The sequence below is a fragment of the Sycon ciliatum genome, chromosome 4, assembly GCF_964019385.1.
Source record: "Sycon ciliatum chromosome 4, ocSycCili1.1, whole genome shotgun sequence".
In the NCBI taxonomy this organism is placed as follows: Eukaryota; Metazoa; Porifera; class Calcarea; order Leucosolenida; family Sycettidae; genus Sycon; species Sycon ciliatum.
Window position 1 is genome coordinate 20,610,294 of NC_088646.1, and position 25,383 is coordinate 20,635,676.

At 49.8% G+C, this 25,383-nt stretch overlaps 1 protein-coding gene across 1 annotated transcript; it reads left to right on the forward strand.

Annotated features, from left to right (window-relative positions):
- Positions 1-4,424: 4,424 nt before the first annotated feature.
- Positions 4,425-25,374, forward strand: LOC135813454 (serine-rich adhesin for platelets-like). Its single transcript, XM_065326548.1, has 8 exons — positions 4,425-5,630; positions 6,416-19,781; positions 20,260-20,351; positions 21,206-21,295; positions 22,861-22,944; positions 23,463-23,609; positions 23,855-24,143; positions 24,715-25,374. The coding sequence occupies exons 1-8, from the start codon at positions 5,042-5,044 to the stop codon at positions 24,761-24,763; spliced, it is 14,706 nt and encodes a 4,901-aa protein (XP_065182620.1). The 5' UTR covers positions 4,425-5,041; the 3' UTR covers positions 24,764-25,374.
- Positions 25,375-25,383: the final 9 nt, after the last annotated feature.

The following is a 25,383-nucleotide window of genomic DNA, read 5'->3' on the forward strand; positions in this document are numbered from 1 at the left end:
ACAATGAAGATCATGCCCGTGACTGTCGACTCGTGACGTTCAACGGTTAGTAGTCGGTTACTCGCCCGTTTCTGCCGCCACATGATCCCATGCTCTACTATGTAGTGTTATTTCTTGTCTTGAAGAGAAAGATCAGAAATGTGGTTCAGGTGAAATTTCTTCTTTCGATGACATGCAGTGACACATCGTGTCATGGAAGCCGGAAGAGAGTCGGAGAAAATGTGTAGCGCTAGTAGCTCAGTAACTGACGATCTGTTTACTAACAGCTATTGCTCTCAGGCGATACTGCTGCAATAATAGGTTTTCAAGTAGCTGCTGAGCTGCCATACGCTTCAAGGAAGTTCAACATACTACTAGTAGTAGTCATTCTAAATGATTCAACACAGGGATCCCACGGCGAATCAAACCGTCATGACAAGACCATCACATAACTGCAGCAGCACCACGCTCCTAAGGTGCTGGCACATGTATAATCATAAATGCCATGCGCATGCTCCTCTATTCTCTTGGCACCAATGACCATAATGATCCGTCGGGTATCATGTAACTTGGGCTTACTTGGCAATTTGCCAACATGAGTTCCCCAATGTCCCAGATTCTGAACTGAAGTACACCCTACACTCTTCTATTCTGGTTCTGAATGCAAACGAACTAGGCATGCGGAAGTGTGTCGTCATCGATAGCACATGTACTTGGTAGTCTCACATCATGCAGCGTGGATTGCATGGTTGCCAGTAGAACCCATGTCTAAGCGGATGCCAGAAACGGTGTTAGGAAAGGGATGGCAAGGGTCCCTCATTTGGTAAACCGTTTCCTAACACTTCTACCAGGTACTCACGATTCGTGAAAGACCACAACTTCCGGTACAGTTTTTAAGACCAGTGTTATCTCATTCGGTATTTAATTGGTAACGGTCAGCTATGAAGGACAGGGAGTTAGGTTTGTTGCACAGCAATTGCAAGCACAGGCATCATGCCAGTTAGCAGGTACAGGCAACTGCTCATGTTGAAATTTTCATAATGCTGTCCTCACAGTAAATAATCTAATAGTTCCCGTTACAAGCCATACTCACAACCATAATAACTCCATCCTCGGTCGTACACTGCAGTTGTCCACTGTCTAGTGTGAATCTACTAGTCTGTACTAGAAGTAGGGGCTATGTTGCTGAATGATAGGTGACCAAGGTTATTTCGGATGCTGCCTTAATGCCGTACGGTTCTGTACATCATGTATACATCATGGTGTGGTAGTCTCGACCAGGGAGTAGTACTACTCCCTGGTCTCGACTCACCATGCATGGTTGCCATGAACACTAACGGTGCGTTCTTAAATCCTCTCGGAAAAGTTTGAGACTCTCCGAAAAGTTCGAGAGCCGTTCTTATATCCTCTCCGACTTTTAGGAGGCTCTCCAAAGCTCTCCAAGCTCTCCGACTTTCAGAGGTGGTTGAAACTTGGAGATTCCCGCGGTTTGGGATTAGCGCATGCGAACTACAGCTAAAAGCCACGTGTTGATCATGAGTGTACGCATTTCCCTTTTCTAATACGCACATGTGCATACTACATTCATAACTCAAGATCGCGGCCCCTTTGGCGCTTCATATTGCTTGACATGTGCAAAATATCTCCGAATTCTTCGAGACCCGTTCTTGAATTCTACCAGTTCGAGTCTTCGACTTCTCTTTTCTTCTTCTCCTAGAAGCTAGAGAATTTTTAAAAGAACGCACCCTTAGTCACCAGTGGCAGTGGTCAGGCGCGTTGTGTATGACTTGTGCACATGTATGTTGGGCTGTCTGGTCACATGATCACACACTGAGGTGAAGTCAGAGGCGGAGTGCAGGACACACAGTCGCAAAACTAATTACGACAACATTAAAAAAATACGGTCTGACCTGAACGGCTGAAGGTTTTGAGGCCAGTCTAGTAATAGTATAGTCCCTCACTGCCTCAGTGGTAATGCTGCCGATACCTGTGCAAGTATCCAGAGTCCCTTACACTAGTACACACAATGATACTGATGTGAGTGAGCAACTTGGCCTCTTACTTTAGTCTTAGATTCTCGAACTAATCACTTCCTTACCGGCTTGTAGCTGCAGTGCCACGTTACCATGATATACGAGGGACGGCGATAGTCCCGACGATGCTGCCTGAATGGCTCATTGTACGCGTCGTTAGAGAAGTGCAACGGTTGGCGTGAACCCTCATAATTCCACCTGCCACCGGCTCTGAGCCGGTTTCACGTTTATATTCACGGCCATCCGAGTCAACTGGTGATCCAAAAACAACCAGGAAGACTGACCATAAAGGGAGAGCGTGGCGACGAGGTGAGGATGCGAAGGCAATAGCTCAAACAGTGCAGACTGTGAATACAAGTGTAGATGTAGACAATAACACACAGCTCTAGCAGCAGCTCTCGCGCGCGGTAACTGCATGAGAAGAAATGCAGCGTTGGTGGACCTTCGCGCTAAAACCACACACAAGGAACAAGCAGGAAACAGGTAGCACGGCTGCAAAGCTAGTAACATGACTGTATTTTCTAAGTAAGTTCCTGTGACCTGCGGACAACGTACACTCTGCAAGTACACAAAAGCTTTCCGCGATGACATTACACATACATTGTGTAGTTAGCATCTAATCCGCGAGTGTGAATAAAGGTGATGAAGTTTGGAATATTCTCGCTGGTGCACAAACCTGACGCTGAGATCGTTGCCTCTTCCACTCTTCCACTCGTACTACAACTACAGTACAACTTCAGTATTACGAGCCGTGTGCGTGACGCTGTTACCAGGCCAATTGCTTTCCACAGGCCAGGTCATAATTATGCCGTACACACACACACACACACACACACACACACACACACACACACACACACACACACACACACCTTTGACCTTGACCTTTTGACGCCCATCGCCGGAGGCGATGATAGCAATACTACGGCAGAAGCCATAGCAACTAACTTGTGCTGGGATTGCACCATTCAACAGCTTGCAAGGCTGAAGAATTGACCGTCACGCACACACACACACACACACACACACACACACACACACACACACACACACACACACACACACACACACACACACACACACACACACACACACACACACACACACACACACACACACACACACAACACATGTGTAACGCTATTTACACAGTTGAGGGGGGGGGGGGGGGGGGGGGAGGGGGGAGCTTGGTTCCAGCTCCCAGTTTCGCATAATTTTCATTCATTTGCTAGTTGGAAATCTTCCATACCGGTATTGCTTCAGCGAGGTGATATTCGTAGCAGATTAAAACTGAAACATAGCGCAGTTGGGAAAACTGGAAGATTCGGCGGTTACTGTGCCAGTGTGTCACTTATGCATTCAGTGATAACAATATGGATCATCGTATGGACTCCACGTAGAACCGGTTCGATAAAGACTGCAATCTAACCCTGGTGTACTTTGAGGTGTTTCTGTCTCGTTTTCAACACAACCAGCCGAACTCCTTCCGCTCCGCTGCTGTAGCAACAACCCTCGTAGCTCCTCCCTTCAGATTCTTGCATGAGCCGGGCGGCATGAGAGGCAGTCAAAGCTCTTCTGCGGGGCAAACTCGCTGTTTGCTTTGTGCCGAAACTGACGAAAGGCGCTCTACGATTGTGATGCGGGAATTGTTTCGGAATGGTATTGATTTGGTATGTGGGGGAATGAACGTTGGTGGCGTGAAGAAGCCATACTCCTTGCTGCAGACAGGATGTATCCAACTCCCCACATTACTGTTCGATCATCGAATGGTGAATCGATGACAGCCGCTTCCCTAGCTCGCCATGATTGTTATAACGTAAATTATTATTAAAATGTGTCATGCATGTGTCGATGTTCCAAGCACTGCATTGTGTAAATCCGTGTAGATCACTGGCTAAGTCAGCTAATCATGCCGTGGTGAGTTGATAAGATCTACGCATTATGATGATGGCTTCATTGTTATCCTGAATGCTGCGCCCGCTAAGCCTGGATTCAACCTGCGAGTGCAAAGACCTAAAGCAGAGGGCAACGGTATTACCGTAACATCGCTCTGCCTTTACGCGGACAACATCGCATTGTCAAGTAATAGTTAGCTGCTCCACCGATCACCTACATCCTGCGTGCGTGCTGCTTAGCGCTTGGCTGGCTAGAAGCGGTGTGGTCGCATCGAGGAAAAGCGGTGGACAAATCGGGTTCTCCCCACCGCGACACCAGGAGAGCGTTCGTTGCTAGTGTAGAGCCAAGTGGGATGGGACTGAACGGCAGATCTACACTGAAGTGAAGCGTGCTGCGCCCTGACAGAACCAGGCAATACCACCGTGCGCGAACGTCCCATCAGCTGGTGAGAGACATCCGCTCGAGACGAATACGAACACACACACGCGTTCGCGCGCGCACACACACACACACACACACACACACGCACACAGATGGATACAGCCATTGCCTTTGAAAGCACGCCGGTCGTTGTTCTGTCTTCTCTCGCCTGACGCCGTTCTCGGATCTCGCCGTATTGCCAGGGAACGTGGCAGTCTGCTGCTGCTCGCGACCCCATCCTTCCGCGTGCGGCACGACGACAGAACACCAGCATTGCTCGGCCAGACAATCGAATGCCACTTTGGTCTCTAACATACATGTACGCAATGACTTACATCACAACAACATCCTGCATCGCGCTCGTGTTGAAACTGACAAAAAAAGCCGCCACGTCGTCGATGAGCACAACCTCGTAGGTCTACCCTCATGCAACCAGTGATTGAACGACGAGCCAATGCCAATGGCTTTCCGTTGAACCAGTGGCTGGGAAGACAGGAAGACAGAGAAAAGTGGAGGTGAATTCAACTGCAGTGTCCACGCACCAGAAAACGAGCAAGGACGGCATGCTCCGTGGCACTTGACGTCCATCTTGCGTGTGACCTCTGTCTTGTGTTCCTGTGAATGCATGTCTTCTACTCGTGAGACTTGAACTTTGATCCCTGTATCCCCGTGTGGTCGCGCTATGCTGCAGCGGCCTATGTATAATAATTATTATGTCAATGTTTCTGCAACGCCATCATAGCGCTAGCAAGTGCCCAGGAGGACTCGGAATATCTTTCGTGGTAGTTCTGGCTGTTTTAGTGCGCCACCTATCGGTCATAGGCGCTCAAACCATCGGGTCGCAGCCGGCGCAAAACTACACAACTGAACCAGACCCCAAAGCCAAGGTCACAAGTGTGCCTGCAGCGGCTTTTGTTCCCTCTGTGCTCTCCTATGATGCAAACCTGTCCAGTGTTTCTGCCCTCTCGCTCACTCTCGGTTGCCAATCCCAAGATGGCGTGCATCTCATGTCTCTGCCGCTGGAAACCGCCATCAAGACGGCGCTCGAGCCCGGAGAGGGTATACTGACAACGTATGTAAACTGTCTTGTCTTCTCGGACAGCCGCCAATCCCAAACCAGCCCGCTGATCAGAGAGGCCGTGATCACGATCAACACCGGAGGAAGCTCTGTTCGAGAATCGTTCCAGCTGGCTCTGTCGTGCCACGGTGCCTCCGCCAAGCGCACCTACTTCTCACATCCCAAAGCAGTTCAGATCCACAGCGCCTGTACTGGCTGTAACGATGCTCCGCAAGTATGTACAGGTAAGGAAGGAAGGAAGGAAGGAACAACTGTTGACACGACCAGCGCCTGCGGCATGCGTTTGAATTGGTTACTGGTGGTGATACGGTTCAATGTCCTCTGGACTTCTTGTTTTCACCTTCGAGGCTTCGTCCTTGACGGCCTCTCGGTGAAACATTGCGACGGGGGTGTTTGGAGGTACCGACTGAAAGCCGAGGCAAATGCTGTCGTACAAACGTCACGCTCAGACAGATACTCCGAAGTCCGTTACATGTAGATCTACCCTGATGACAGTGATATAGACCTACACCGACTAAGATGAGTTCAAAAAGAACGAAACAGCATGCTGTCCGCAGATTGAGTAAATGTCCTCAGTCTATAATAAAATTATTGTGGCAAGTGAAATTCGAACTTACATACACTTTCAAAACTGCAACTATTGTGATGACCTTGTGCACGTGCTAGAAAGAGAGAGGTGTGTGTGGGGGGGGGGGGGGGGGGGGGGGGGAGGAATGGGAGAGAGAGAGAACTCGGAATGTCGAGGCCAAAAAGCATTTGACGCAGCAAGTGTGCATCGGCCTGGACTTCACTTGCAGCAACTGATATACCGATGCATGTTTTGTCTTTGCTGTTGCTTTGCAGGTACTGATGCATGTATGCATGTATGCACGTATGCATGTATGTGTGTGTGTGTGTGTGTGTGTGTGTGTGTGTGTGTGTGTGTGTGTGTGTGTGTGTGTGTGTGTGTGTGTGTGTGTGTGTGTGTGTGTGTGTGTGTGTGTGTGTGTGTGTGTGTGTTGCTGTGCAGGCTGTCAGCTCAAGTGTCCACATGGTCTGCTGCAGTCACATGAGTGTGATGCTTGCTTGGAGCCACCCACTATACCATCGGCAACGCTCCCGGCAGCACTAACGGATCTGAACATCAGTGCTATGCCAACAGCAATGCCGGATGGCTACAATGTGAGCTCAGCCGCTGCACTGGTGACACCTTCCGCGCCGCTGAACACGGCTGCGTCTACACCAGCCGAGACTACTGACATGGCGAACGCACACACTGGCGACTTGAACCTACCACAATCCACTGCTGATAGCGTTGGCACTGTAGTAGACATTGCAGCCACAGTGGCACCAAGTCATCCTGATGCAGCACAGGCAGCTGCACTTCCCGTGCCCAAGGAGGCCAACCAGCAAATTATTCTGCCGCCGGCTACGAAAACATCTAAGGATGTAGCCGTAAGTACGAAACCAGCCGAGTACTCTAAGCTCACTGTGACTGCTCCTGCTGATCTGTCAACTGCGGCTCAGTCCAGTAGAGTTACGACAGAGATCGCAACACAAGCTCCTGACGTGAACACTCAAACTCTGGAACAGAAAGATCCGCGTCAACCAGTGGGTGCGCCGACTGTAGACAGTGCCATAGTGTGGACTACTGAACTTCCGGTAACAACGCCACTCCAGCACGACCTTGCTGATGTGACAGATCCTACCCACGGCACCTTTGCTACGGATGCAACCGGTGGTATTGAAACTGGAGATAGTGCCACTAGGCTCTCAAAGAAGTCAGAAGCTACAGCTTCTCCTCCAATGTACAGTACAGTGGATGCAACCAGTGCGGCTGGTTTGGAAAGTCCATTCAGCGGAGCTCAAAGTTCTCAGCTGGGCGCTACTACAGAAAGTACCCTCTCGGAGAGTGGTCCGCCGTCTGAACATACTGCTTCCGTTGTGTCCTCGCTTGTGTCTCCAACCACTGGAAACGTGCAGAGTACAACGGAACAGAATGCTCCACAACACACAGCGGCTAGCAGTGGACCTGCTCTAGACGAAGCTACTGCATCCAGTGACCTATCAGCAGCAATAACAACACTGCATCAGGGTACCCTAGGCAGAACTCCATCGCCCAGTCCGATGGAAGCTCGCACCACAACCGATGTCGGGAATGAATTCACCATCATATATGCAGATTTGGGCGTAAATGATACACTGGACAATGGTTCACTGGCACTCGCTGTAACTGTGCCCACTGGCCAGCCATACGGCCGCATGTCTGATGTGAACATTCCACATGATCCACTGCAAAAACCTCCCGTGCACAATCCCATTGAATCTACGCCACCAAGTTATCCTTTGCATGTTGCTACTACCCACGTCAGCACGAATGAAGGTGCTGAAATTGCTCCTCCAGCAGAGAATGATACCAACAGCACAGAACAGACCACTGTGAGTCAGCCTAGTGAGGCACCGCATGCTGCTACTGAACAGACTGTTCCACTGCGCATGCGGCATACAGCCCAAGTATCTGGATCAGCTACAGTAGATTATGCCGTGACGCCCACCGAACGTTCCCAAGTAACCCTAACACAAGATAGCATAGCTGAAGCACTGGCAGCTGACACGACGGAACCCAGCAGCCACGTACGTGCAAACGACTCCACCACTGACGCAACTCATATAGAGACTATGAAAGGCACTTCTCAACCGGGCACTCACACTGTGACTATGACGACGGATCCAGGGATACAGACTACAGAAGCTGTGCACACACCATCAACAGAGTTGAATGTTTTACCCAGCACATTCAAGACCCTACCTCTACCTGCAGATGGCATGTGGATGCCACCGACAGCTGAAGGCTACGATACAAGTACAGCTTCAAATGACTCCAATGCTAGTGCCACGGTGAATGAGACTGTGGGTGGAACTACCCCAGAGAATGATGTAGGAAGCACAGTGGTACCTGGAACTCAGAGCATGCAGACCACTGAAGAAGAATACGCGGTGACATTGAATAATGCACCACCGATTGTCACTGGACCTTCCCGGAATAATTCTGCGATGCCCACAGTCACAGCCCAAGTTGATGCAAGCGATTCTGTTACCAATGGCACGACCAGTGAGGTCATGGGAAGTACAGCTATGGCTAATGCTGTTCCCATCACCATGCCTGCTTCACAGAGCGCAAACACCACTGAATACTCGAATGGTGTTGTGGGTAGCGTTAATACGGATCCGCACTACACAGCGCAGAGATCGCCTGTGGAGAGTTCAAGTGTACCAGCTGAATTACCGACAACAACGGCGACAGGAACACGCAGCAGCGTATCTGAAGCAGCTACTGTTGCTGCTACAATAGAACACATCCGTGGTAACTACTCAACCAGTGATGCTGCTGCAATGAATGACTCTAGTACCGGGAACAAGTCTACTGGTGACACTCCATACGGCGCATCTCCAACGAATGATACTGTCTCTACAGCATTACCATACAGCACTGCAGGCGCACGCAGTGAAACAGAACAGCGAACTAGTCAAGAACCAGTCAACAGGATGCGGCCAGGAACACCGTTTGAAAATGTGACCATGCCCACTACCAAAACCTTTGTAAATTACTCCACTACTGGCGTTAATGTTGATGGGACGATGGAAAATACTTTCCCCGCATATGACCCTGTTGCTACACCTTTGCCTGTGACTCGGCACAGCGAACAGTCAAGCAGTGTGACAGAGCCAGACAGTTCAGCTGGGAGATTTCCAACTACCACAGAACAGTCGACTACAGCCCCACGCCAATGGGCAACCGAATTAGCGACAATGGCCTCCTCTGGTGTGACTACGTATCCCAGTACTGGCACTGATAGTTCCATCCATGAAGAAACTACGGGCAACAAAGCTTACCTGGATCCTGGACTTCCATCATCTCCAATGGAAAATACATCTAATGCAGCTTCCTTTGCAGATTCAAATGTGATCACCGATGAACCTGCTGCGGCCTTGACTGACACTGTGCCCACCAATAGTACTAACGCTAAATTGGCTGATGTATTGCCTAGCAATGTCACTGCTAGTACCCTGTCCAGAAATACCACCGGCGATAACTTCCTCTCTAACAATGCCACTGGCCGTGTCTTGCTGAGTAATGTCACTGACGAGGTCTTGCCTATTAATGGGCTCTGGCCTAGGAATACCACACACAATCTCCTGCCTAGCAATACCACCAATGGTTTCCAGCCTAATGCAACGGATAGTTTTCTGCGTATAATCATCGATAGATTTCAGCCTAATGCCACGGATAGTTTGCAGCATAATGTCACGGATAGTTTCCAATCTAATGCCACGGATAGTTTCCAACCTAATGCCAAGGATAGTTTCCAGCACAATGCCACGGATAGTCTCCAGCACAATACCACGGATAGTTTCCAGCAAAATACCACGGATAGTTTCCAGCACAATGCCACAGGTAGTTTCCAGCATAATGCCTGGGATAGTCTCCAGCATAATGCCACGGATAGTTTCCAGCATAATGCCACGGATAGTCTCCAGCATAATGCCACGGACAGTTTCCAGCACAATGCCACGGATCATCTCCAGCATAATGCCACGGATAGTCTCCAGCATAATGCCACGGGTAGTCTCCAGCATAATGCCACGGATAGTCTCCAGCATAATGCCACGGATAGTTTCCAGCACAATGCCGCGGATAGTTTCCAGCATAATGCCACGGATAGTTTCCAGCATAATGCCACTGATAGTTTCCAACCTAATGCCACGGATAGTTTCCAGCACAATGCCACAGATAGTTTCCAGCGTAATGCCACGGATAGTCTCCAGCATAATGCCACGGATAGCTTTCAGCGTAATGCCACGGATAGCTTCCAGCGTAATGCCACGGATAGCTTCCAGCACAATGGCACGAATAGCTTCCAGCATAATGCCACGGATAGTTTCCAGCACAATACCACGGATAGTCTCCGGCATAATACCACGGATAGTTTCCAGCACAATGCCATGGATAGTCTCCAGCATAATGCCACGGATAGTTTCCAACATAATGCCACAGGTAGTTTCCAGCACAATGCCACGGATAGCTTTCAGCCTAATGCCACGGATAGCTTCCAGCCTAATGCCACGGATAGCTTCCAGCATAATGCCACGGATAGTTTCCAGCATAATGGCACGAATAGCTTCCAGCATAATGCCACGGTTAGTTTCCAACCTAATGCCACCAATAGTTTCCAGCATAATGCCATGGATAGTTTCCAGCACAATACCACGGATAGTCTCCAGCATAATGCCACGGATAGTTTCCAGCATAATATCACGGATAGTTTCCAGCACAATGCCACAGGTAGTTTCCAGCATAATGGCACGAATAGCTACCAGCATAATGCCACGGTTAGTTTCCAACCTAATGCCACCAATAGTTTCCAGCATAATGTCACGGATAGTTTCCAGCAAAATACCACGGATAGTTTCCAGCACAATGCCACAGGTAGTTTCCAGCATAATGCCTGGGATAGTCTCCAGCATAATGCCACGGATAGTTTCCAGCATAATGCCACGGATAGTCTCCAGCATAATGCCACGGATAGTTTCCAGCACAATGCCACGGATCATCTCCAGCATAATGCCACGGATAGTCTCCAGCATAATGCCACGGGTAGTCTCCAGCATAATGCCACGGATAGTCTCCAGCATAATGCCACGGATAGTTTCCAGCACAATGCCGCGGGTAGTTTCCAGCATAATGCCACGGATAGTTTCCAGCATAATGCCACTGATAGTTTCCAACCTAATGCCACGGATAGTTTCCAGCACAATGCCACAGATAGTTTCCAGCGTAATGCCACGGATAGTCTCCAGCATAATGCCACGGATAGCTTTCAGCCTAATGCCACGGATAGCTTCCAGCGTAATGCCACGGATAGCTTCCAGCATAATGGCACGAATAGCTTCCAGCATAATGCCACGGATAGTTTCCAGCACAATACCACGGATAGTCTCCGGCATAATACCACGGATAGTTTCCAGCACAATGCCATGGATAGTCTCCAGCATAATGCCACGGATAGTTTCCAACATAATGCCACAGGTAGTTTCCAGCACAATGCCACGGATAGCTTTCAGCCTAATGCCACGGATAGCTTCCAGCCTAATGCCACGGATAGCTTCCAGCATAATGCCACGGATAGTTTCCAGCATAATGGCACGAATAGCTTCCAGCATAATGCCACGGTTAGTTTCCAACCTAATGCCACCAATAGTTTCCAGCATAATGCCATGGATAGTTTCCAGCACAATACCACGGATAGTCTCCAGCATAATGCCACGGATAGTTTCCAGCATAATATCACGGATAGTTTCCAGCACAATGCCACAGGTAGTTTCCAGCATAATTCCTGGGATAGTCTCCAGCATAATGCCACGGATAGTTTCCAGCATAATGCCACGGATAGTCTCCAGCATAATGCCACGGATAGTTTCCAGCACAATGCCACGGATCGTCTCCAGCATAATGCCACGGATAGTCTCCAGCATAATGCCACGGGTAGTCTCCAGCATAATGCCACGAATAGTCTCCAGCATAATGCCACGGATAGTTTCCAGCACAATGCCGCGGATAGTTTCCAGCATAATGCCACGGATAGTTTCCAGCATAATGCCACGGATAGTTTCCAACCTAATGCCACGGATAGTTTCCAGCACAATGCTACGGATAGTTTCCAGCATAATGCCACGGATAGTCTCCAGCATAATGCCACGGATAGGTTCCAGAACAACACCACGGATAGTCTCCAGCATAATTCAACGGATAGTTTCCAGCACAACACCACGTATAGTCTCCAGCATAATGCAACGGATAGTCTCCAGCATAATGCCACGGATAGTTTCCAGCACAATACCACGGATAGTCTCCGGCATAATACCACGGATAGTTTCCAGCACAATGCCATGGATAGTCTCCAGCATAATGCTACAGATAGTCTCCAGCATAATGCTACAGATAGCTTCCAGCCTAATGCCACGGATAGCTTCCAGCCTAATGCCACGGATAGCTTCCAGCATAATGCCACGGATAGTTTCCAGCATAATGGCACGAATAGGTTCCAGCATAATGCCACGGTTGGTTTTCAACCTAATGCCACGGATAGTTTCCAGCATAATGCCACGGATAGTTTCCAGCACAATGCCACAGATAGTTTCCAGCATAATGCCACGGATAGTCTCCAGCATAATGCCACCGATGGTTTCCAGCATAACGCCACGGATAGTCTCCAGCATAGTGTCACGGATAGTTTCCAGCACAATGCCACGGATCGTCTCCAGCATAATGCCACGGATAGTCTCCAGCATAATGCCACGGATAGTCTCCAACATAATGCCACGGATAGTCTCCAGCATAATGCCACAGATAGTCTCCAGCATAATGCCACGGATAGTTTCCAGCACAATGCCACGGATAGTTTCCATCATAATGCCACGGATAGTTTCCAGCATAATGCCACGGATAGTTTCCAACCTAATGCCACGGATAGTTTCCAGCATAATGCCGCGGATATTTTCCAGCATAATGCCACGGATAGTTTCCAGCACAATACCACGGATAGTCTTCAGCATAATGCCACGGATAGTTTCCAGCATAATGCCACCGATAGTTTCCAGCGTAATGCCACGGATAGTGTCCATCATAATGCCACGGATAGTCTCCAGCATAATGCCACGGATAGTTTCCAGCGTAATGCCACGAATAGCTTCCAGCATAATGCCACCGATAGTTTCCAGCATAATGCCACGGATGCTGTCCATCATAATGCCACGGATAGCTTCCAGGATAATGCCACGGATAGTTTCCAGCGCAATGCCAGGGTTAGCTTCCCGCATAACACCACGGAAAGTTACCAGCCAAATGCCACCGAAGGTTTCCAGCCTAATACCACCAGTAGTTCCCAGCCAAATGTCACCGACAATTTCCAGTCCAATGACACGGATAGTTTCCAGTCAAATGTCACGAATAGTTTCCTCCCAAATACCACCGATGGTTTCCAGCCTAAAGATATGGATAGTTTCTTCCCGAATACCACGGATAGCATCCAGCATAATGCAACCGATAGTTTCCAGCATAATGCAACCGATAGTTTTCAGCATAATGCAACCGATAGTTTCCATCATAATGGTACGGATAGTTTCCAGCATAATGCCACGGATAGTTTCCAGGATAATGCCGCGGATAGTGTCCATCATAATGCCACGCATAGCTTCCAGGATAATGCCATGGATAGTTTCCAGCCTAATGCCACCGATAGTTTCCTGTCTAATGCCACGGATAGCTTCCAGCATAACGCCACCGATAGTTTCCAGCCTAATGCAACTGATAGGTTGCAGCATAATGCCACGGATAGTTTCCAGCATAATGCCACCAATGGTTTCCTGCATAATGACACGGATAGTTTCCAGCCCAGTGACACAGATATTGTCCTCCCGAATGCCACGGAAAGTTTCCAACAAAATGTCACTGATGGTTTCCTCCCGAATATCACCGATGGTTTCCAGTCTAATGTCACAGATGGTTTCCAGTCTAATGCCACGGATAGTTTCCAGGCCAATGGCACAGATAGTTTCCTCCCGAATGCCACCAGTAGTTTCCAGTCAAATGTCACCGATGGTATCCAGTCTAATGCCACGGATAGTTTCCAGGCCAATGACACAGCTAGTTTCCTCCCGAATGCCACGGATAGTTTCCATTCTAATGTCACCGACAGTTTCCAGTCTAATGTCACCGCTGGTTTCCTCCCGAATGTCACAGACAGTTTCCAGGTTAATGTCACCGATGGTTTCCAGTCTAATGTCACTGACAGTTTCCAGCCCAGTGACACGGATAGTTTCAAGTCTAATGTCACCGATGGTTTCCAGCCGAATACCACCGATGGTTTCCAGCCTAATGTTACAGATAGTTTCCAGTCCAATGACAAGGACAGTTTCCTCTCGAATGTCACGGATAGCTTCCTCTCGAATGTCACGGATAGTTTCCAGCATAATACCACGGATAGTTTCCAACATAATGCCACCGATGGTTTCCAACATAATGCCACCGATGGTTTCCAGCATAATGACACGGATAGGTCCCAGTCCAATGACACAGATAGTGTCCTCCCGAATGCCACGGAAAGTTTCCAGCATAATGTCACCGATGGTTTCCTCCCGAATATCACCGATGGTTCCCAGTCTAATGTCACGGATAGTTTCCAGAGCAATGACACAGATAGTTTCCTCCCGAATGCCACGGATAGTTTCAAGTCTAATGTCACCAATGGTTTCCAGCCGAATGCCACCGATGGTTTCCAGCCTAATGTTACAGATAGTTTCCAGACCAATGACACGGACAGTTTTCTCTCGAATGTCACGGATAGTTTCCAGCATAATGCCACAGATAGGTTCCAGCATAATGCCATCGATGGTTTCCAACATAATGCCACCGATGGTTTCCAGCATAATGACACGGATAGGTCCCAGTCCAATGACACAGATAGTGTCCTCCCGAATGCCACGGAAAGTTTCCAGCATCATGTCACCGATGGTTTCCTCCCGAATATCACCGATGGTCTCCAGTCTAATGTCACGGGTAGTTTCCTCCCGAATACCACCGATGGCTTCCAGCCCAATGGCACGGATAGTTTCCAGTCTAATGTCACCGCTGGTTTCCTCCCGAATGTCACGGACAGTTTCCAGGTTAATGCCACCGATGGTTTCCAGTCTAATGTCACTGACAGTTTCCAGCCCAATGACACGGATAGTTTCCAGTCTAATGTCACCGATGGTTTCCAGCCGAATGCCACCGATGGTTTCCAGCCTAATGTTACAGATAGTTTCCAGTCCAATGACACGGACAGTTTCCTCTCGAATGTCATGGATAGTTTCCAGTCGAATGCCACTGATAGTCAGTTCCAGCCTAATACCACTGATGGGTTACTGCCCAATATCACCGATGGTTTCCTGCTGGACAATACCGCCGATTGGATTGAAAATGCCAGTGCCCTGGAATCAACAAACACTACAGTGTTGAACAGTACCACCGATTTGGACAATCCAAGCACACAAGGAACGCCTGCAAGCCCTGCAAACTGGACAGAAGAGGAGGGGCAAGGTTATGAGGATGAAGACCCGACCATGCTGATAAACAGAACAGGAGCTGCTAATGAGACCATGAGGAGCAACACTAGTAACGACATGCCCGGTTCTGACATGCAAGCAGCATACAACCATAGTACTATGCCAGTGGAGCAGTGGGATTCTGAAAATACGACCACTGTTGAAGCAACAGTTGCAACTGACATGCTCACATCCAACCAGTCTGAGCTTGGTAACGATACTGTGGATGAAAACCTTACACGGAATGTGAACGTGTCATCTCCGGTTCAAAGTAGTACCAACGGAGAAGTTGCCGTAATGCAAAACGATTCATTGCTGGTTGCGGAGTGTCCTTGCTGGAATGGAGGTGTTTGTGCTCGCATTGAAGAAACAAATGAGACGACTTGCTTGTGCAGCGCAAACTTCACAGGAAGCCTATGCCAGCAGGAAGTTGCTGATGTTGCTGACAACTGCCTGTCTGCTCAGTGCAATAACAGCGGATCGTGTGTATCAACAGCGACCGGTTACCATTGCGTGTGCTTTGTGGGCTTCACGGGCAGCATGTGTCAGCTTGAGACGTGTGATACGTCGCCGTGCGCTCCCACAGCAACATGCGTGGATGGACGTGACAGTGACGGATACCAATGCCTGTGTCCTGAAGACTACACAGGCAGCACCTGCACTGACCCAATTGTGCCAGGTGACTTATGCACGGTTAGCAATCCATGTCATGACGACCAGCACTGCATCAGCAATGGTACACACACTGAATGCCAGTGCATGGATGCGACGATGTATGGGCCACGTTGTCAATTCTGGATGAACGAAAGCTGTCTTTATGAACCCTGTGAGAATGAGGGTGTCTGTGTGGAGGCAAGTAATGGTAGTCTGCTTTGTCAGTGTCCACCGGAATGGCTTGGTAAGCTTTGCACTGAACCCTTGGACGTCTGCAGTACATTGTCCTGTGACCATGGTTTGTGCATGCTGGTGCAGGATGGCAATTTAACTAAGCATGAGTGTGTGTGCCATGTTGGATGGTCCGGTTCAAGCTGCTCCAAAGTCACAGAAGCTGTCTGCAGCCTGCACACTAGCGTGTGCACTAACAACGGGACGTGCGTGCCAGATGGGACTTCTCCTGAGGGCTACGCATGCATTTGCCCAGATGGTGATGGCGATGCACAGTGCGGGCCAGTGGAGGATCCATGCACGCTCAACCCATGCTTGAATGGCGGTATCTGCACCGTGGTGACAGCCAATTCTAGCGACAGCCCCGGTTTTGACTGTGTCTGCACCGTTGGCTTCTCCGGCCGGACGTGTGGTGTTAGTCCGTGTGATGGTGCCGAGCGGTGCAGCGGACGTGGAACATGTGTTGCTAGCTCACTATCTTTATCTGGCTACGACTGCCTGTGCCTGAATAAGTATGAAGGTGAGCATTGCCAGACACGCATTGATCCGTGCAAATCACAGCCATGCTTGAACGATGGCAAGTGTCAACGCACTACTGCAGTTTCCATACAGCAGTACAACAGCACTGATGATAAGAATGGCGACAGCAGCAGCAGCAGCAGAAGCAATATCACTGGGAGGTCTTCTATCAGGAGCAGCGACAACACCACTGCAAGCAGTGAAGATGAGTTTGAATGCACATGTCGTTCTTCATACACCGGTGACCTGTGTGAACAATGGATCCATCCCTGTTCCCTGATAGAGTGTCATGGTGCAGGCTCAGCATGTCATAGCTTGGACAATGAGACCTCTGCGTGTATCTGCACTGCAGGTCGCACCGGCTTCTTTTGCGAGACTCTCCTTCCAATTGGTTCATGCGAATCATCACCCTGTCCCAATAACTCTGTCTGCGAACAAGGACCAGCTAATAGCTCAACATACTACTGCCGATGCCATCAAGGGCACACCGGCAAGTACTGCAATGAATCTAGTGATCCATGCGAAGACTCACCGTGTCAAAATGGTGCAACATGTGTGGTGAACAGTGGGAATTCCTCCACGAACATCGACAGCGTGGATGCATGCAGTTACAGCACACCATGCTACAATGCATCGCGTCCTGGTGTTGCGTGCGCCTGTGCCAGTGGCTGGACGGGCGAAGACTGCTCGGAGCCGACCTGCACGGCGACTAGATGCCTCAACTCTGGCACATGCATCGATGATCCAACGTCATTGCATGGTTACATGTGCATGTGCAAGCAGCCGTACGGTGGTGAGCATTGTGAGGTGTTGACGGATGCCTGCTGGTCAGTGCCATGTCATTACACGGCTAACTGTACATCCGTGCCCGATCCAGCAACCGGAGATGCCGACTTTGTTTGCCACTGCGCCGGTGGATTCAGCGGCAGGCACTGTGACAATCACACTTGTTTGAACAATGCCGCAATCTGTTCTGGGCATGGAGTGTGCATGGTCAGCAACACCAGAGACACTGGCTACTCGTGTGTATGTGATGCTGGATATACAGGAGATGAGTGCCAGTCTCCTGCCGATCCTTGCCTGTCCTCGCCGTGTTACGGCAATGCCACATGCCATGCCTCCGCCAATACGCACCGACGTGACTCCGCAGTGGAACTGGGCCAGGCAGCACACTTTACCTGTCAGTGCAACTGGGACTACACTGGTGTGTTCTGCGAGTCCCATGCCGATCCGTGTGCACTGCTGGAGTGCTTTGGCACGGGTTCAGATTGTGTGATCGACGCTAATAATAAGACCTCCTGTTCGTGCAGTAGTGGCAGAACCGGGCAGCACTGCCAAATTGTGCTGCATCCATGTGATCTATCAATATGCCAGAACAATGGGTCATGTGTGCGGAGTAAAATTGACCCGACCGGGTACATATGTCACTGCCAAGATGGACACCACGGGCAACAGTGCCAGGACTGGAATGGAATATGTCGAAGCCAGCCGTGTCACAACAACGGCAAATGTGTGGAGACAGGCGTCAACCAAGCTGCCGCCTTCCGCTGTGAATGCACGCCCGGCTGGGATGGAGCCCTGTGCGAGCAGCGCATCTCGCCTTGCCAATCGTCACCATGTGCTGCCGATGCAACGTGCACTCTGACGAGTTCTGACCCGGCTAGCAACAGCAGCAGTGGTTACACATGCATGTGTCCACCCGGCAGCTTTGGCGCAGCGTGCCAGTACAACACCTGCTCGTCATCGCCGTGTCACAACAACGGGTCGTGCCACGTTGAGCCCGAGCTGAGTAGAGGCTACCGGTGTTCCTGTATGCCCTACTACACCGGCTATCGATGTGATGTGGATGTTGATGAGTGTGCCAGTCAGCCATGCTATGGCAACAGCGAGTGCAGGGATCTGCTGGGTACCTATCATTGCTTCTGTCCGCCGTTCTGGTACGGGCAGAACTGCCAACACTACTTGCCGGATCCCTGCTCCATCAAACCATGCCATAGCGGTGCGTGCTTTTCCACGGCATCTCGTGCCAACTACTCGTGTGTATGTCCGCTAGAATGGACAGGTCAGCATTGTGAGGTTGAAGTCAAGGTGACATGTCTTGCATTGCCCTGTGGAAACAATGGGACATGTCTGGATCTACGCAATGGTTCATTCATCTGCCAGTGTCCTGATGGTCTGGTCGGTGAGCTCTGCGAGGTGGACAACACAACAACCACTCCATCACCGACAAGGCAACACAACGTCACTGCTACCGTCACATGTGCAGATATCGACTGCGGGCACTTTGGTAAGTGTGCGCACAATGTTCAGCTCAACACTGTACGCTGCGTTTGCCTTTATGGCTTCTCGGGCGAACAGTGCGAACATGCCCTGGGTGGCTTCCACTGCGTGCAGACTGGTTGCGAGAATGACGGCCGTTGCCAGAACGATACAGGCCGGTGTGTGTGCCCTGAGCCATGGCGTGGTGATGATTGCGGCGTGGCCAGTGGCCATTGTACTACCGCACCGTGTGCTGCAAACGCTGCGTGGTGCAGCGAGAGCAAGGCGGCGGGCACGTACAGCTGTAGCTGCAAACGTGCCTACACCGGTGCCCATTGTGGGCAGTGTGTGGACAGCTGCAGTCGCTTTCCAGAGGTGTGCGGCGACTTCGGTCGCTGTCAGGTGTCTCCGTGCCAGGTTAGAGATGACAGCACGGTCGCCTATGCTAACGCCGCACCCACCCATCACACTCACACAGACGCTGAACTCGGGGGGAATCGCTCGGTCTGCCAGTGCGATCCGGGTCACTACGGCGAATTCTGCGAGAAGCAGCTGAGCTCCTGCCAGGGAGTTGTGTGCGAGAACAATGGGTAAGATGACATTCAATTAGGCCAGCTCTCAGCTAGCAGCCAGGTTCCTATATGCTGTATAGAGTATCAGACCAGAGCAGGGAAGTCTTATAATGTCCTCGTTGGTGATTCGCATTATGACTGTATACGGATCACGCAGTTGCAAATACATTCCCGTAATTTTCAAAGGCACCCTAGAACCACTCTGTAATTCAGGTACACTATACTACAACACTAGTGTAGTGTAATGGACATGGAGTGATCCTATGTGAAGATTAAACCACTTCAATCAGCTGTGTGGTGTAGACCAGGCTAAAATTAGTGGCGGTCAATTCATCAGCCTTGCAAGCTGTTGAATGGGGTAATCCCAGCACAAGTTGCTATGTCTAACGTAGCTGTTCGCTATCATCACTTCCGCGATGGCATGTGTGTGTGTGTGTGTGTGTGTGTGTGTGTGTGTGCGCGCGCGCGCGTGCTTGCGTGCATGGTATGCTTGCAGGACATGCCTTGAGCAGTCTGGCACTGTGCATGGGCAGCAAGTCATCACCTGCGCCTGCACAAACCCGCACTGGGCAGGAACGATGTGCGATGGTAGGTCATCATACAGTAGTACATAGCACATCATAGTGCATGCTGGAATAGATACGAGCAAGCTTGGCCAGTACACTACAGTACATTGCCGCAACTAAAGCTTGTTGGAGACTGCATGCTAGAATTTGTTGGCACCAATGTTAGCAATGGGGGAGGGGAAGGGGGGGGGGGTGACAATTGCCGCTATGCCTTAGGGGTTAAAGCGCCTGTCTAGTAAACAGGAGATCCCTGGTTCGAATGGGATGTGTGGCTGAACTTTTTCCAACGCACATGGAAATGGAATAAATAGAACTCAAGTAAACTATGAAAATGAAGTGAAAAGCAGACTTCAGAATACGCTTTCCAAGCATGAAGCTGCTGGTTTGATTTCTTTTTGTGCCAGGCAGCGAAATTCAGCCGCCAGTGTGGAAACTAGCACTGCGCTCTGCTGTACTCTGCACAGCCCTTGCACTACTGCACAGTGGACTCTGTACTCAAGCACATTGCTGCTTTATCCATAATAGGCACTCTTCACAGGCCAGGATTATAATTTGCGTGAAGACGAATCCACTTGCTGAGAGCAAACTGCACATAGAGTAAGTACTTCAATTGGGGAGGCCAGGAGAGGTGATGAGGGAGAGGAGTGATGAGCATTCAGTGACCCTTACTCTGTGGAACTATCACAGTAACAAGAGTGTCGAAAAACACCCCTACCCCTTCAGTCCGCATGGCTGCGTACAGAATGGACTATAGGTTTGGGGTCTTTGCCACGTGGTTCTACTATTCCGTCACTGTTTCTGAGGAACTCACGTGCCAGGCTACGCAGATCTAACCACGACTGTCTCCCTCTCTGGTGCCTGTCTTTTGCTGTCTAGAATGTGCTCTGGACTGTCTCCATGGTAACCCCGATGCCCAGTGCAAGCATTGCTACTGCAAACCTAACTGGTCCGGCCAGCATTGTGATGGTAAGATACAGTATACGGTGCACTAGGGTGTAGCTAGTGATTATGTCATGATGATGTCATCTCATCGACTGGAAACCAAACTGGTCAGGACTCAGGACAGCAGTGTGATGGTAAGATACAGTGTGCAGTGCACTGTGCCGTAGCTCGTGCTTATGATGATGTCATCCCACCCACTGGGGTAAAATAACTGGCAGGGGATACTACAGAGGTTTAGCAAGAGGAATTTCGCGTTCAAATCCGCACTTCAATGCAAGACATACTCAGTGACGAAGTTAGTTGGCGGTGTAGTATGGATTAGCAAACAGAATTCACACTTGCATGACATTCACACAGGTCGTACACGTGTACAGGTCGTACCAAGAGTACATAAGGGAGGTTTAGTTCCCACGTAACGGAAACGCGTACGTGGGTGATCCACGTAAAGTGGATGAAGGGCACCCACGTTGCAATGTTGTGTTTAGTCACACGGAACAAACAAAAGCATGAAGCTAAAGGCCAAAACCTGGTCAAAAACGGAGCTACCCCGGCCTAAGAAGCTCATCCAATATTTTGATTTCGTGCTTCGGAAACTTCTTCAGCTGAGCACCCTCACAGCTCGCACAATGCGTCCATTCTGATTTTCACCCACGTTCTGGCGGAACGTGGGTGAGCCTCCATACACGGTATGTCGTGAATCAGAATACGTCTGTACGTGGGTCACTGAGTATCACGTGGTACACCCACGTAAAGTACCCACGGATTACGTGGGACTAAACCTCCCTATAAACCAGAGTGTGCAACTCGGGATGGTTCCTGTGGGAGCGTAATTCATGCAGTACGTCATTTCTGATGGCATGGTAAGCCACAGGTACGGTGAAAAGTTGCGTAACCAGTCGCGGTGGTGCAGGTCACTGAGTTTGTCCTGATTTCGGTTTTTGAAACGGATTGCCTGGTGACTTTACTTGTCGGTGGATGTACGCCGCATACACAGTCACACAAAACACCGAAATCCTGAAACAGGACGTCTAAAATCAAGCAAACTTGGCTGATTTCCGGGCTATGAAACACGAAAATTTGAGCTGTACGCAAGTCACGGCTTGGCTGACCTCATCAGGGTGACGTAGTGCACGAACTGCGCTGTTTCAGATCTGATATGCACAGTTGCACACTCTGGTTTATGTACTCTTGGTCGTACAGCATAGTAACTAAGTTTAAAGATATAATTATAGGACTGCCTGACACTGCGATTCCGACTGCTTTTCCAAACAAAAAGTGTGAATTTATAGTAAAGAAAGTGTGAAAGTTTGCATTTCAGGTCGCGAACCGAAAAGTGTTCGCGAACTCCAAACGTGAAATTCGTCTTGCTAAACCTCCGTACATGTACTACCTTGAATGTGTGTGTGTGTGTGTGTGTGTGTGGGGGGGGGGGGGGGGTGTTGGATTGGTGTACCAGCCACAGGTGCAAGGGCATGCTTGGAGATGCGACTTGAAAAAAGCGTGGGGTGGGGAGATTTGTACAATGATACTTCTGTGCTGGATGCTACAGCAAGCTGAATCTATTCTTCTGTCCATGTTGTCGCTCGCAGTGTGCCGGGGACGGGTTGAAGCCGATCAGTGCAAGCCCTATTGTCTCAAGAAAGGTTTCTTACCAGTCAACGGTACTTGTTATGGTTAGTTGTGACTCTACTTCATGTGCTACGAGCAACACACATGCATTGTTTGATGATCTCAATGTGGTGTATATGTGCACACATAAAGTGACCAGTTGTGGTGTTGGCCAATGTGAGAGTGAACAATGCCGGTACCGTAAAACTTGCTGCTTTGAAGCTGGTGCCAGATCCGGCACTACAGCCGTAAGCCGCATGACCAGCTACAGTTACTGCTGTAGCGAGAAGGAGCCACGGGTGTGTGCGTGGTCCCTGTAGCCTAATCGGTAAGGCCCTGTCCCGGAAAGTGCTGGGTTCCGAATCCCGCTCGTGGATCCTTCTTTTGCAACACTGCTGATTGCCGCAGTCCATGCAAGTCCATGCCACACACTCTCCACCACGGGTGCATTCTACTTTATAGCGGTGATTGCTCTCTTCTACTTCTCACTCGTGTCTAAACTCTATGCTCCCATGTAGTACATGGTGTTGATTCTGTTGTTTCTCCCATTGTCCATACTTTCCCTACCTGCAACCCGCTGCAGCATGTGGAATACAGAACTGCCTGCGCTGCACTGGGCTGAAGTCTAAAGATGGTGGCACGGCGGCAGGCAGCAGCACTGCAATGTGCCTGTCCTGTACTGATCCCTACGCTCAAGTCCGGGGACGATGCGTTGCCATCACTACCTCAAGTACGTCATTTTGCTTGGGGGGGGGGATCATTTCATTGGTTCGACTTGCTGCACTGTCTTGCAGGGAATTGTCATCAAATATCATCTTTTCAGAACAGCATGACCTTAATAGTCTTGACTCTTGAGAGTGCTTGGAATCTGCTAATTGCCATTAAACTTTTGCATTTCAGTGCGCCAATCCCACTTGAGCATGGACTCTAAAAAATAGGGGGTTCTGTTTGTGCACGATGGTTATACGTTTCCAGGTTTTGAAGTAACAACCAAGAGACCTGGCATCCACAGCTGGCTAATCATCGTCCTAGCTGTTGTTGGTGTGATCGTATTGCTGATGCTACTCCTGTGCGTTGCATTGCTCATACGCAAGTGCTTGCGTCGCCGAGGCTCGTACACTCCTGGCAGCGTGGACATGGCCTACGGTGCCAAGAGCAGCGGTGCAAGCGCCTTGCCCAGCACTCCAAGTGTCAGCAGGGACATCAAGATGCTGGCAATCGCCAGGAAACCGCCTCTGGCAACCATGGTCGTACAGAATCCTGGGTAAGTTGGCGTGTTGGAGTGAAAGTCTACTGGCGGTGGTACCTACTAACACAGTCACCACACCACACAATGTGCTCTGGCACATAGTCACCACACCACACATGTGTGAGCTACGCCTCTGGGCGTGCACATCGACTGACTTATGACCTGCACCTGGAAACCCAGTCATCCACTACATGTACGTGTATCACAATGTTGTCGCCAAAAGCTGATTTACTTCTGTGGACGAATACAGGGCATGACAAGGTATAGCTGGCTGACCGGGAGTCATTCGGACTGCATCCTATCCTTGGAGTGATGTCCCAGCCAAGCTAGTACATGTACATAGCTTACATGCAGTGCTGCTTTGCAAAGGGGAGTGTCAGCTACACTTGGCCAGCAATGTTTTTTTACAACCGATTCTCAGTCAGACAGCCTCACCCGTATGCAATGCTGACTTATCCAGTAATGATGGTCTCCTCCCGCTTCATGAACGCATGCAGTCCAGAAGATCCGGGCTCGACTGGAATAAATTGCCGATGCAAGTTAAGTTGTGTCTTGCCTGCTGCCTCCCGTTGTTGCTGTAATGCAGGGCCGACGACTCATTCGCAGAGGTTTCGCTGGAGGAGTCCAACATGTGAACTCGACACTATCCGGTCTACTGCTCCTGATGCTGCTATGGACAAGGTCAAAGTGGCATTTGCCATAGTACGGGACGCTAAGCGGCAAGCTCACAGAGTATGAAGAACGTGCCATGAGAACAGTGATACAGTAGGACTCCTGATCCCCCGCAGTCCTCCTGCATGGAATATTTACCGCAATACTATTATATTTCCTCTTGACGTAACAATCTTGATTTAGCCCACTGACCGGCCCTTGCATTCAGGCTGATGCGACTGCACTCTCTGTCTCTCGAGTCAAGGAAGAATGGCATAATGGAGAACAGAAGACGTGATTGTCTGTGAAAACACTATATACTCAGGCAGCCATTCGCACATGCGCAGTTTGCATGACGCTCTAGCGTTGTTCTCCAGTGAAGCTTAAAGAATGACATCATTGGCTTCATGTAAATGGTCTACACAGCAATGTAATAACACTTGTAATATGTGACAGTTCGCGTACAATGTCCATTGACACAATAACCATGATATTATTGTGCAACACATGGTTCCGCTGCTGTTCCTCGGCTAGAGATTGCATGCACCCGCACATGCGCTGTACCGCGTGAATAAAGCCTCTCTGAGCTGCTCGATCCTGGCAT